Source organism: Falco naumanni, chromosome 6 (assembly GCF_017639655.2).
Source record: "Falco naumanni isolate bFalNau1 chromosome 6, bFalNau1.pat, whole genome shotgun sequence".
NCBI classification, from domain to species: domain Eukaryota; kingdom Metazoa; phylum Chordata; class Aves; order Falconiformes; family Falconidae; genus Falco; species Falco naumanni.
In genome coordinates, this window is record NC_054059.1 from 73,260,816 (window position 1) to 73,274,178 (window position 13,363).

At 52.0% G+C, this 13,363-nt stretch overlaps 1 protein-coding gene across 14 annotated transcripts in view; it reads left to right on the plus strand.

The window, feature by feature from the left end:
* The window catches only part of OTOF (otoferlin), a 115,797-nt gene that overhangs the window by 86,899 nt on the left and 15,535 nt on the right, over window positions 1–13,363 (plus strand). For 4 of the 14 annotated variants that reach the window (XM_040599107.1, XM_040599109.1, XM_040599116.1 and 1 more), the window contains 14 exons: window positions 154–244; window positions 1,082–1,198; window positions 2,375–2,527; window positions 3,006–3,195; window positions 3,594–3,718; window positions 4,295–4,429; window positions 5,030–5,191; window positions 6,609–6,728; window positions 7,883–8,044; window positions 8,340–8,502; window positions 9,425–9,555; window positions 11,096–11,125; window positions 12,283–12,420; window positions 12,834–12,900. In XM_040599107.1, coding sequence (XP_040455041.1) covers window positions 154–244; window positions 1,082–1,198; window positions 2,375–2,527; window positions 3,006–3,195; window positions 3,594–3,718; window positions 4,295–4,429; window positions 5,030–5,191; window positions 6,609–6,728; window positions 7,883–8,044; window positions 8,340–8,502; window positions 9,425–9,555; window positions 11,096–11,125; window positions 12,283–12,420; window positions 12,834–12,900 — 1,784 coding nt within the window. The remainder of the gene's footprint in view (window positions 1–153; window positions 245–1,081; window positions 1,199–2,374; window positions 2,528–3,005; window positions 3,196–3,593; window positions 3,719–4,294; window positions 4,430–5,029; window positions 5,192–6,608; window positions 6,729–7,882; window positions 8,045–8,339; window positions 8,503–9,424; window positions 9,556–11,095; window positions 11,126–12,282; window positions 12,421–12,833; window positions 12,901–13,363) is intronic. The other 10 variants (XM_040599113.1, XM_040599114.1, XM_040599118.1 and 7 more) reach the window with 5 other exon arrangements.

Below are 13,363 nucleotides of genomic sequence, written 5' to 3' on the forward strand. Positions count from 1 at the left end.
GCTTGGCCGCGACTGCTTTGCAGACTGCGGGGGGATGAGGGTGTTTCCCTCCAGTAACGTGCCCTGCTGCTGGCAGAGATCCAGCCTGCCACAGCCCCTTGGGGACAACCCACAGGCTCCCATGGGATTCATGCTGCTGACCTTTTCCACCAGGCGCTTTGTGACGCTGGCTGACAAGGACCAGCACCACTCTTCCCATACAAGGCTGGACCGGGAGAGACTCAAGTCCTGCATGCGGGAGCTGGTAAGTGGGATTCAAGCCAGGCAGGGAGGAAGATTCATAAGCAGGGGCTGGATCTTGTATGGGGGAGCTTTGGTCCATAGGCATGCTGATTTCCCGTCTCTGTGGACTGAGGGTTTGAGGTTCATTTCTGAATAGAGGAGCCCAAGACCACCTGGGTCTTGCGTGGGTCCCAGGTGACGCTTGGGTCCATGGTGCTGCCTCCCCTCCACCACACTCTGCTTTGGAAACAAATCTGGGAGTACAGAGGGGCTATGGTGCTGTCAGACACCCAAGGAAACTGGGAAGGAATAATTTAGGGGAATCCCGCAGTAGCCTAGCTCCTTTCAGGGGAGTTAGATGTGCCGAAGTTAGATGTACAAAGAGCAGTTGGCTTCTCCAGCTGGCACAGCCAAGGACACCTGCTTCTGTAGCCAACCACATCCTACAGAGTGATGAATTTAACATGTGAAAAGTTCCATATCCCCTTTTCTGAATGGTCAGATGCTGAATTACAGCAGGGTCAGCAGAAAGGGAGAGACTATCCTTAACACTAGGCTTGAAGCCACCCAAGAATGCCCTAAGCACAGGTGACACCTTTCACAGAATCACAGAATGGTCAGGGTTGGAAGGGACCTATGGAGATTGTTTTTGCCCTTGCATTTTCTCCTGGGACATACATCTCAAGGTTAATGGGCAGGTGTCAGAAGTACCATTGCCAGGATGCACGTGGTGGGATTAAGACAACTGCCTCCTCACCACCCCTTCCCAAACACTGGGGACCTGCCTGGTGCTGCTCCCTTCTGTGTGCTCCATTCTTCTTTTGCTCACATGATGTCCTGCACTCCCCTTTATCTGCAGGAGAACATGGGGCAACAAGCCACGACTCTGCGGTCGCAAGTGAAGAAGAACACCATGAAAGACAAGCTGAAGCTGGTGCAAAATTTCCTGCAGAAACTCCGGTTCTTGGTGGACGAGGTGAGTTCCTCAGCACTTAGAGACAGTGTTAGCTGGGTCATCTCATGGCAACAGCAGCCTGGGATGGAGACATCTCTGCGAATGCTGTAGGTAGGAGAGGTCCCTGGTAGCATGGATCCTGGGAGTCATTCCAAGCCTACACATTGTCCCATGCCTCCCAGGCTTGCCCGTGCACAGCTGGTTTGGAACAAGTCAGTGCTAAAACAGATTTAAGAGCTCTTCCCATCCAGTATCAGAGCTTGGTCCTCCTGCAGCTGAGTTGAAAGCATTTCTGCCAGCTTCAGCCATGGCAAGGCCATGCCATTCCCTGGGGGGTCAGTCACCAGAAGGTGGCACATGTCCACACAGCATTAAAGTCAGCGGCAGGGAGCCATTTCTGAGCCTGGCTAGGTAGGGGTTTGTTAAACTGGCCCTTCTAATGGCTGTAGGCTAAATCCCTGTCCTTTTGCAGAATTCAGACCATCTGATTTTATTGCCGCAGTGTATTCTTGCTTCACTCCAGCTTATGGGTAAGGGAGAATAGCCCAATAAATTAGAGCATTTCCAAAGGGATGCTCTATCTGCAATTTTTTTTTTCCCTTTCTTCAGAAAAAATACACCATTCCGCTGATATTTTTGCAGCTTAGGACTGGGTCAGCCATCGGGGGTCATTTGCCCTCATGGGAACTGTAGCTGTTGCATCCTGTGGCAGGCTCCCAGCCTTGACCACATACCCTTCATTACAAGGCGTTCCTTGGCTGTAACTCACCACAGCAGAACATAATCCAGACTATAAGGTGTGATGGTTCCTGTACAGACAGGGCACTTCTTCCATAGTAAGGAATGAAGGTATGGCCCCTGCCCTACAGTTCCCATGGCCGCTGAATGAAGAGAGAAGGAAAATCTTTACTCTTCTAATCCAAATACATATTTTTTTAGCTAGAACAAATTTAAATCCCAGTTTCTTTTCTGCTAGGCTTCACCCTGCTGAGTTTAGCTCTGAGCAGCTTTTCTTAAGCAGATAAGCTTCTGCAGTGGGATGCTCAAAACCATTTCAGTGGCCCTAGTGCGGCAATAGGTACATCCACCTGCTGCGGCATCTGTTGAATTTGCCTTCAGAAGGTCTCCAGCCCCGCCGGTGCCTCAGTGGTCAGAGAGAGCTGAGACACCGACAGGGCCCTTTGCTGGTGTTCACAGCCTCAGCACACTATTCCTGACGTCTTCATCTGGATGATGAGCAACAACAAGCGCATTGCCTACGCTCGCATCCCTTCCAAGGATATCCTCTACTCCATTGTGGATGAGGAGATGGGCAAGGACTGCGCCAAAGTGAAAACAGTCTTCCTCAAGGTGCTGATCTGTCTTTCCTGGGAGAACAGCAGCCCAAAGGAGAGAGGTGGAGGAAGGACAGACTGGGAGGATGGGAGATGAAGATGAGTGTGCTGTGTATCCAGTTTTACTGGGGCTTGAATACTAGGCAGAACAGACCCATACTGTACCAGTAGGGATAGAAGTCTGCTTCTAGGAGATGTAAAACACTAGTTTTACCCAGTTGGTAAGTGAGAAATGTTTGGGAAGGAGAGAGATGTTTGATCCAGTTGGCCACAAAAGGTGATGCTGGCTTAGAAAGAGGAAACCAGCATGGTGGGAAGAAGATAATGCATGACCAGAGTAGTGTCACAATTCAAAATGATGAGGTCTGGGTCCCTGGTTTTAAGGGGCAGTGGTAAGAGCAATGCACCAAAGGAGCTGAATGCTGCAGAGGTGGTCTGCAAATCTCTGAGGCCTTCCCTATATCCATGTAAACTCTTCTGTCCTTTCTACCCAGCTACCTGGGAAGAGGGGGTTTGGACCTGCTGGCTGGACAGTTCAGGCCAAGATGGAGATATACTTGTGGCTGGGCCTCAGCAAACAGCGCAAAGACTTCTTGAGTGGCCTGCCCTGTGGCTTTGAGGAGAAGAAGACTGCCAGAGGCCAAAACCTGCCATCCTTCCCACCCATCAGCCTCCTTTATACCAGTAAGAACTACCTGCCTCCAGTAGGTCTGGGAACAAGGCATGGAGAGGGCAGGAGGGAGCCTGGCTGGACACTACTTGCACCAAGGGCTTTCAGGAGCTAAGGGAAAAATAATTCCAGTTGTCCCAGTTTGAGGTTACCCACTGGTCCCATGGGGAGCAGGGGTGTAGGAATTGTGCACTCTCTTCCCTAACCTGTTTGTGGCTGTCATTCCACACACGGTGAGCAGGATGCTAAGGAGGTCCCTATCCATTTTGGACTCATGCTTTGAGTCTATACCCTTCATCAGTGCTGGCCCTGAGCAAAAGCATGCCCCTGAGACCTCGCTCTGCAAGCTGAGCCCCACGGCTGAGCTCCAAGGTTGCATATCAAGTGATCTCACTTCCCCTCTCTCTTGCAGAGAAGCAGGTTTTCCAGCTGCGAGCCCACATGTACCAAGCCAGGAGTTTATTTGCAGCCGACAGCAGTGGCCTTTCAGACCCCTTTGCACGAGTCTTCTTCATCTCCCAAAGCCAATGCACCGAGGTAAAGACCATCCTCTGACCTGGTGGGCTGGGCTCTGGCATTGTGTGTCCCATCAGCTCTCCATCCTGCTCCCCTGCCACAGGTCTTGTGACTGCTAGTGAATCAAGGATTAGGTTGATCATGGGGTCCTGTGGTGGGAAGACAGCTGTGGCATTGGGGCTTGACTGTCTCCAGGAGCCCCTTCCCTAGGAGCACTTTCATGACATGTTCCCCCCGCGCCAACACATGGCTACCCCGCATCCCAGTGGCTGCGATTCACCTGCCTGGTTAGGAGAAACTGGAGCATGTTGAAATGTTTTTTGTGTCTTTCCCTTCCTAGGCTGAGGACTGCCAAGTTTTAGCAAGCTTGGTGGATGCTGGGAGTAATTTCTGTCTGATTGCCAGCTGTTGGGTTTGGTGGTTGGTTTTTTTTTTTTCAGAAGATCCTTGGGAGATACCCTGTGCCTCACTGGTCCAGAAATGTGTGCAGCAGCCCATTAGTGCTGCCAGGCAGCTGAGACCAGCGCCTGGTCTTCTGCCCTTGCACAGGGCCTTTGCTCCTGTCTGGAGCAGTAGGTCTCTCTCCCATTCTTCCAGGTTCTCAATGAGACCCTTTGCCCGACCTGGGACCAGCTACTGGTCTTTGACAACGTGGAGCTGTATGGAGAAGTTCATGAGATGCGAGATGACCCTCCCATAATTGTCATTGAGATCTATGACCAGGACACAGTGGTAAGATGAATGCCAGCAAAGGAAAATGTTTATAATTTAGATGCTGTGATGACTCCTGAGTTGGAGGCAAGGTGGATAGTACAGAGGATGTGAGAAGCAGCTTTTCTCCTGACCCTTGGAAGATGGTCCCCCCGACATCTCCCATGACATGAGTGGCCTCTGCTGCTCATTACGTCTCAGACTCAATATCTTATTTTTGGAGAGTTAAGCAAGAGCTTTTGTGAGTCTGGAGGCAAGAACATGTTACTTGAGTCTTTCCCTTTAAAAAAGCTGCTCAGCCCTTGCCTCCTTGCTGTCCTAGCCCAGGGCCACCTCCTTCACCTTATTTCATAGACTCATAGAATGGTTTGGATGGGAAGCGACCTTGAAGATCATCTAGTTCCAACCCCTCTGGCATGGGCAGGGACACCTTTCACTAGACCAGGTTGCTACAAGCCTGATCCAACCTGCCAGGGTTGGGGCATCCTTATTTGAAGAAGCCAGGAGTGAAAGCTGTCACTGAGCTTTGGTGTCTCAGGCCCAGTGGGCTGGTCCTGTTCTGATCACGATGTGGGGCTCACGTTGGGTAAGCAAACCCAAATGTTCTCTTTGCCTGTCCAGGGCAGAGCTGACTTCATGGGCCGCACCTTTGCCAAACCGGTGGTGAAGATGTCAGATGAGCACTACTGTCCCCCGCGCTTCCCCCCGCAGCTGGAGTACTACCAGATCTACCGGGGCAATTCCACAGCAGGTGACCTGCTGGCTGCCTTCGAGCTGCTCCAGGTACCAGCTGGCCAAAGCCACCTCAGACCGAGGGAGGGAAAGGATGGGGTGGAGGTTTGCAAAGCAGCAAGGCTTAACCCATGCTTATGTATCTTAGCTGCTGCAAATAGCAGGTAGCACATACATCCTAGAAAGACTAGAAGGGTTTAGCACAGCTGCTAACCCAGTGAGAAGGAAGCTCCTGCCCAGTTACACTGGTCAGGATGTGTCATGAGTCCCAGGCACCCTGCTGAACAGGACACCCTGCCTAAATCATTATGTTAGCCCAGACTCTATCATCACCAGGATATGGGCGATGCCAATGGAAGTTCTTGAGTTCTTGGAGGTGCCAATTTGTAGGTCTCAGGAAAAAAGGGTGTGAATTCATAGCATCATCTCAGGAATACGGTGAAATTTTAGCCTTGTGGTCTGTGAGGAGGTAGCAGAGAGAAACTCTCCTGCTTTTGTGCCTCCTTTCCCATACACTGAAATTTGTGTTTGTATGGATATGTCTCAGTGTTCTCCTGGTGTGCAGGGGGTGTGAGATGTCCCAGCTGAAAAAAGAGAGTCCCCAGCAAACTCAGCACTGTGCTGGTGGGTTTAAGTATGCAAGGGCCAACCTGCCGCAGACATCTCTAATGTAGCTGGGCACCAGCCAGGAGCAGTGGTCCCAAGGCTGGCATCTGTGCTTGCCAGGAGCAGGCAGTGCCTGGGGAGGTGGACCCTTGGGTACCATGTGCTCCCTCCACCTCTGAGTCCTCCTTTATTTCAAAGGAGACTTTGCTTTACATGCCTGTCTGTCTGCAATGTCCTCAGATGGCCTATGGTAGTGGCGAGATCAGGGCAGCCTTGCAGGCAGCTGCTGAACCTGCTGTCCCACTCCCCAAGGTGCTTTTCCCATCTCCTTTGTCTGCCAGGGCAGGTGCTCATCCAAACCCTTTCTTCCTCCAACTTTCTTTGCAATGGGGTGGTTTCTCTAGGAAAAGGCTTTCATGGGATATTTGCTCTCCTTCATACCCTGGGTTTGAAATGGGACCTGAAACCTGCTCCTGGGCTGAGCTCTCAGACCATTTCTGCATCTCTGCGCACTCAGCCCAGGCAGATGCAACTCCCTGCAGGAAGAAAAGGGACAGCCCTGGGGCTGGGGTACGTTGGTGGGCTGAGAAGTTTGCTTTGCTGCTGGGTCTTTCCTGTGCAGCAGCACAGCTCTGCCCAGCACCTTCTGCTCGCGTGTGTGCCTTTTCCCAAAGTACCTGCACCGTACAGTCAGCTGGGTGCTCAGCAGCCCTTGTTGTTCCTGCACCCTCTGAGACACCACAGACACAGTGCATGAGGCCAGGGTGTGCCAGTTACAGCCGAGACTGACAAAAAATTGCTTCCCAGCAGCTGAGCACCGGCTCAAAGGAACAGACCCTAATCCACACTGCATCTCTTCCAGATTGGTCCTGGGGGAAAGTCAGACCTGCCCCCAATTGACGGCCCCACAGACATGGACCGGGGCCCCATCCTGCCGGTACCACTGGGGATTCGGCCAGTGCTGAGTAAATACAGAGTGGAGGTAACTGCCTTGGAGCACTAGATGTCAATGTTCAGCGTTGCGTGGGGCAGGAGAGGCTGTCCATGGGTGTTTGAAGGCCAGGAGGGATCTCTGAGGCTTGGATGGCTAGCTGGGCACTAAGACCAGGTGTCCGCACTGGAAGGATCTGCCTGTACTGGCTACACAGGGAGCAGGGCTGCAGCAGCCCTAAAAGAACAGGACACTGGATCACTCCTTGCCATCTTAAATGTGAGCACTGTAGCAAGTAGATGGCACTTGGGCTGAGATGTAGTGCAGGGCACCTTAGAGAGACCCATGTAATTTCCATCCAAAGCTGTCACATAGATCAGGTAGGCTGCATCCCACCAATCTCAGGCATCAAGGATGGGGTGCCTCTCATGTACCTGTAGATATCTAAAGGGTGATACATCCCATCCAGGTCTCTCTCCCTTGGTTGACTTGGTAGAAGCTGGTGATCCAGGCAATACAGTCAGCAATGTTCAGTGCACAATTCACCCATGGCTGTAGGTGTCTCTGCTCAGGTGAGATGCTGCTGACCACATCTCAAGGTCTCTAAAGGGGTCCTAGCTCCTGATCTTCCACACGTTTGCATCTAGTCAAACAAATTGTATTCCTCTGACAGGCAAGGTTAACGCACCCACAGAAAATCAGGAGGTGGAAAAATTTCAGTTTACGGTAAATTTCGATCTATTTACCCTATAGACTTCCACTCTATAATAGGTGGAAGTCTATTCTCTCAGGAAGGGAGAGGGAGGTTTCCCCAGTGATACTGATACCATTTTGACAAAACAATGCCGGTGCTGAATCAAGAGCCACTGTGGATGGACCAAGCTGGTCTAGTCCTGCTCTATGGAGTCCCATGGCAGAAAAAGGCTGCAAAGGCAGAAAAGGGAGTGTCAAAGGCAGCAGGCTGGAAATCTTAAGCTGCTGTAGATCAGGTGTGGGGTGGCAGAAAGAGATTGTGCTACAGCCCTGAGTCATGTGGAGGAAGAGAAGATGCCTCAGGGATCCACTACTGCCCAGGCAATGACACTTGCAGTAGGTTCCTTGCTCCTGGAAGATACAGTGAACCAACTCCTTTGATTCCAGCCTGGCTCCAGCCAGGAGCAGTCCCTCTCATATTTATGTTCTTCCTTCTCCTCCTCCTGCCCTAGATCTTGTTTTGGGGGCTCAGAGATCTAAAGAGAGTGAACCTGGCCCAGGTGGACCGGCCCCGTGTGGACATTGAGTGTGCTGGGAAGGGGGTCCAGTCATCCCTTATCCAGAACTACAAGAAAAACCCCAACTTCAGCACTTTGGTCAAGTGGTTTGAAGTGGTGAGTGTTTCCTCTTCCCTCTGAGCCCTCAGCTGAAACCCGTTTTTCTGGAGCCCAAACCATGGCCTCTAGCCCCCTGTTTCAGTTTCCCCACAGCAATGGAGGACGTGTGCACCATCCCAGTTAGTGATGGTCTTTCCCTGAGGATTCCCAAGCCATGCTTTACTGGAACTGCTCTAGACCTCTTCCTCCAGCATGATCCCTGTTTTAGTCCCTACTGGGCTTTCCAACCACCCAAGCAGATATTCCACAGCCCACACCCAGCCCTTGATAACCAGCACACTTTGCTTCCCAGGACCTCCCAGAAAATGAGCTGCTCCACCCACCCCTCAACATCCGGGTGGTGGACTGCCGGGCTTTTGGGCGTTACACCCTGGTGGGGTCCCACGCTGTCAGCTCCCTCCGAAAGTTCATCTACCGCCCACCAGATAAGAAAGCCCAGCAATGGAATATGACAGGTACCAGGCTTGGGCCATGGGGACCTGGCTGGTGTGGGTCATTGGTGGGGTATTGCGCATGGAGGAGGAGATGGGTAGAGGGTTGTAAGGGTTATGGGATATTGCCTGCTTGTTGGTTAAGCAAACCATGCTTGTGGGTTTGGGCCAAGGGGGGTGAGAAGCTACAAGGTGTGAGGCCATGATTCCCCTTTGGCTTTTTTATGGTTTGTGGGTCTCACTATGATAACCCCATGCTCCCCCAGATACCTGTAAGACAAGAAAGACTGTTTCACCTCTGACATCTCTGCGGCTTCATGACTGTCTAGACTCCCCAAATGTTCCTCAAGACTGGGAATTGAATTTGCCATGCTTGGTGCCTGCTGCTGCTACTATCTGAGTAAAGACTAGAAAGCTACATACTGAGGCCACCCTCTCAGTCCCAACCACTACCCCATCTATCCACACCCACAGAAAACAACATCACAAACGCACTTGTCCTGCACCCAACACAGCAGCTGAGGGCTTGATGAACCACTGAAATTACTCAGCTCCTCCCAGTCCTTGGTGGAAGTGGAGGCACTCTTGGCTGGGCAGGGACAGGAGATCTGTGGGGGGATTGCCAAGGGCCATCCCTGGTTCCAGCCAGAGGTCTGGACCTGTGGTTGTGTTTGTGCCAGCTGATATTTCCAGGGCAATCACCTTCTCTGCCTCTTCTGCAGGTGAAAAAACCCAATCTTTTCTCATCATCTGCTTTCCTTTGCTATGGAAGGGGTTTTTAACCATGCCATAAGGGTCTGTGCTCATTTCCACTGTCGCTTTTCTCTGAACAAGGTGGTCACACCTTGCTCCTGCATGAACCCTGTAGGATCTCACCTGAGCTCTCAGTTTCTCCTTTACACTATCCTTCTCTCTTGTTCTTTCTCTTTCTCTGTCCTCTGTCCAGCTAAGCACCTCAATGGCTATCTGGCAATGACCAACAGGGCCCATCGCTCTCGCCCCACAGGGGAGATTGTTGTCAATATGGAACCTGAGGTTCCCATCAAGAAGATGGAGACGATGGTGAAGCTGGATGCTGTGAGTATCCATATGTCTGCATCGCTTTAGCATCTCTTTCCTTGCTGAATTGCCAGTCTCTGAGGGCTTCCACCCAGGCAGAGGCTGCCTTGTCCTGCTGAACATGGAGATGGGCTGATGCCTGAAATGAAGGGCCTTGGGTCATTATCAGTGCTACAAACTGGCCTCTTTCTGTCCTGGCTGAAATTAGCTGGTGCTTGCTGCCCAGACAAGGACTGTCCTGGGCTATGCGAATTAGACAGCTTTACATTTTCCTTCAAAAACAGTCATATGGGAATTAGCACAACCCTATCCCTGTCTGTGACCAATGCAGACACAAGTGACCCATCAGAAGTTCCCCATCTGCATAGCTGCAGCGATCCTGCCCTTTGGAAGCACTGCACGCTATGCAGTCCCTGCAAGCAGCCAGGGTCACGCACATTTCCCCAGTACTTTTTCCTTTTTACAATAGATTTGAGATATTCAGACGGCTACGTCAGCTCTTTGAAATGCCTGTTCACCTCTCTGAAATGCCCATCTAGCAGCCCAGACGGGTGGTTAGTGCTGTGTCGCTGCACAGCCGCTGTACAGCAAGTCTGAGCTGTACGGGACACAGCAGATGTGCATAGCATGGAGCTGATCCAGGCACACAGAGTCAGTCTGAGGCAGCCAAAGCTCTTTAGACCGGTTGTGCTGGCCCTGAAAACTTGGCACTGTATGCACTGGGCAGGCAATGTGTCCCGGAGGCAATGGGCTTTGTTCACACACTGAATGTGCCTGCGCCCATTTTCTTGCCCAGAACAGGAATTTCAGCTCCTCCTCATACCCTTCTGCTCCAGAGCTTTCACAAAAAAGAAACAGATTTCTTTTTGCAGGAGGCCCTCTGCAGCAATGTGCGCACACAACCCCCAGACAAGCAGCACATGTGCGTACATGTGCCTACAGGCATGTTGTAGGCTCCAGATATGCATGGCCCCTCGCATGTGCGCATTAACAGAAAGGCTACGGCACATACAAAGCCTCACAAGCACTCGTGGACAGATACATACACACCCTAACAAGGTGCTTTCACATATGGACCTATACGTAGAGTTCCTGGTATGGGCTGTATCATGTACATCTGCTCACACAGCTTCATTCTGCGGGAGCTACAGGATACGTGTTCATGAATACGTCTGGAATGCCCCAGCATCCACATGCTTCTTGAAATCAACCCCAGTAGGTTTCAGACTGTCCTAGGTAGACAAGAAGAGCTCCAAGAGAGCAGAGAGATGTTATCCATGCTGAAGGTCAAAGTATCTTTCCAGACCCAGTCCCTCACTGTCTGGGACTGTGGTTCATGGGGGATATGTCAGAGAGACATATCCCCCATGGAGATGGGTTTGGTGTGTCAGAACTTTCCCAGCCAGGGCTCTTCATTCAAGGTGTTTGGTTCCTTCACCGCTGGGGAGCTGTCTGTGACTTCTAACGCATGCATGTGCCAGTGTGCATTTGTACTCGGCCGAGGCTGCGCTGCTAACCTGCTCTCCCTCTCCCTGTTCCCTTCCGCCCCGGGTGACAGAACTCCGATGCAGTGGTGAAGGTGGATGTGGTAAGTGATGGATCTGCTCTTCATCCCTGCTCCTAACCCCTCCACTCCCTATCCCACCCTTTTGTGTGGCTTTCAATGGACCGTGCATCCTCACCAACCCCAAGATAGGCAGGGTCCTACTCCCCATCATCCCGAAGCAGAGACAGAACAGTGCTGTCTCACCAGCAGATATGGCAGTGGCCTGGTTCCTGCAGACTGGGAAGCTCTTCTGGGCCAGCACTTTTCAGCCCAGCTGTCCCAGGAGGAGCAGAACAGATAGCACCCCATGGGCGAGATGCAGATTATTCCCACCACAACCAGATATCAATTGCAAATGACTTTATTGTACCAAGAAGAAGACCCAGGGTACTTCACTGGGAAGAGGGAGGACTGTTACCATGTACAATCCAGGTGCTGTAGCCTGGGAAATGCATGGATGAAAGGGATGATGGAAAGGAGAAGATGTCTCAGGACTCTGATGCTGCATCTCTCTAGAGCCTTGGGTGTTCAGCTCTGGGGCCCCCAAATAAGAAGAACATGGACCTGCTGGAGTGGGGCCAGAGGAGGCCAGGGAGATGCTCAGGGGCTGGAGCAGCTCTGCTGTGGGGACAGGCTGGGAGAGCTGGGGGGGCTCAGCCTGGGGAGGAGAAGGCTGCGGGGAGACCTTAGAGCACCTGCCAGTGCCTAAAGGGGCCGGCAAGAAAGCTGGGGAGGGGCTTTGGGCAAGGGCAGGTGGCGATGGCACACGGGGGAATGGCTTTACATGAGAGAGGGGAGATGGAGATGAGAGATGAGGAAGAAATTCTTCCCTGTGAGGGCGGCGAGGTGCTGGCCCAGGCTGCCCAGAGCAGCTGTGGGTGCCCCATCCCTGGCAGGGCTCAAGGCCAGGCTGGACGGGGCTGGGGGCAGCCTGGGCTGGGGGGAGGGGGCCCTGCCAGTGGCAGGGGGTGTGGAAGCTGCATGGTCTTTAAGGTCCCTTCCAACCTAACCCGTTCTGTGATCTTGCTTTGCTGCTCTGTGCCTCAATGTCTGGCTGTAAAAGGGACAGTGCTAATGAGGCCATCCACTCTGGAGGGTTCTGCTTTCTTGGACACTTCACCCACCACCTTTGTGCTTGAAGAGACATTTCACTTTCATCTGCTCTCTCTTCTTCTCTGTCTTTGCTTCCTTTGTCCCAGCAGTCTGAGGAAGAGAAGGAGAAAAAGAAAAAGAAGAAGAAAGGAGGAGAAGATGAGGGACTAGAAGAGGAGGAGGTGGACGAGAGTATGCTGGACTGGTGGTCCAAGTATTTTGCTTCAATTGAGACGATGAAGGAGGTGGGTGCAGAGCAGAGGAGGGATGATGTAGTAGGGAAAAGGAAAATGTTTCCTGCCTGTGAGGTCTCATCTATTTCCAGCTACTTCCAAAGGCTTGGGGCTGTGCTGCTTTCTGTACTAACCTTGCCTGACTGTTGGCAAAAGTTTTTTTCTTTACCTGGAAGAACCAAGCAGGATTCCTCTTCCTTGAGTACACTCCAGGTGGACTTTGTGGCTGGTTTGTACTGGGATACAGGTATTTAACAGCATCAGTGCTGTAGGCTGCACTGAGCATCTTTGATTTCTCCAGCACTGCCAGAACCTCGCTCGCAGCTGAGATGGGAAGAGAGAGCTGTCACCCTGAGTTAGGCATTTCCAGTGAGCAGAGACCTCAGCACAACACCCCCCTCCTCTTCCCTTTGTTTCTCCCCCAGCAACTCCGGCAGCAGGAAGCAGCTGCAGCAGAAGCGGAGGAGAAGGAGGAAGTGGACATTGCAGAGGGTAAGCAGGATGCGAACGGGAGGGGGAGCATGGCAGAGAAAGGTGGGACCAGGACAATTTTCAGTGCTTGGGCATCCCTGTCAGAGCCTGCTGCTGCTGTCCTGCCAAACCGGGTGCTCGCAGCTTGTTGTATATCCCCATGCAGAAAAAATTTCTGTGAATGCAGGCCCGGTGTGGGCTGCACTGGGTTAACACGCTAATGCCAGCTGACCTCAAACCAGAGCATGGTATTCTGGCAGCCTCTGACCCATCTCTGCTGGCAGGAAGACCACATGCAAGTAATGCAGACTACTGACCAGGATCTGTGTTACTGTCAGAGGACATCATGGTTGGGTTTTAGGTAGTCCTGTGAAGAGCAGGGAGTTGGACTCGATGATCCTGATGTGTCCCTTCCAACTTGAGATGTTCTATGATTCTATGACATTCTTGTGCAACCACAAGTCAGTATGTCATTAAAAGTCCT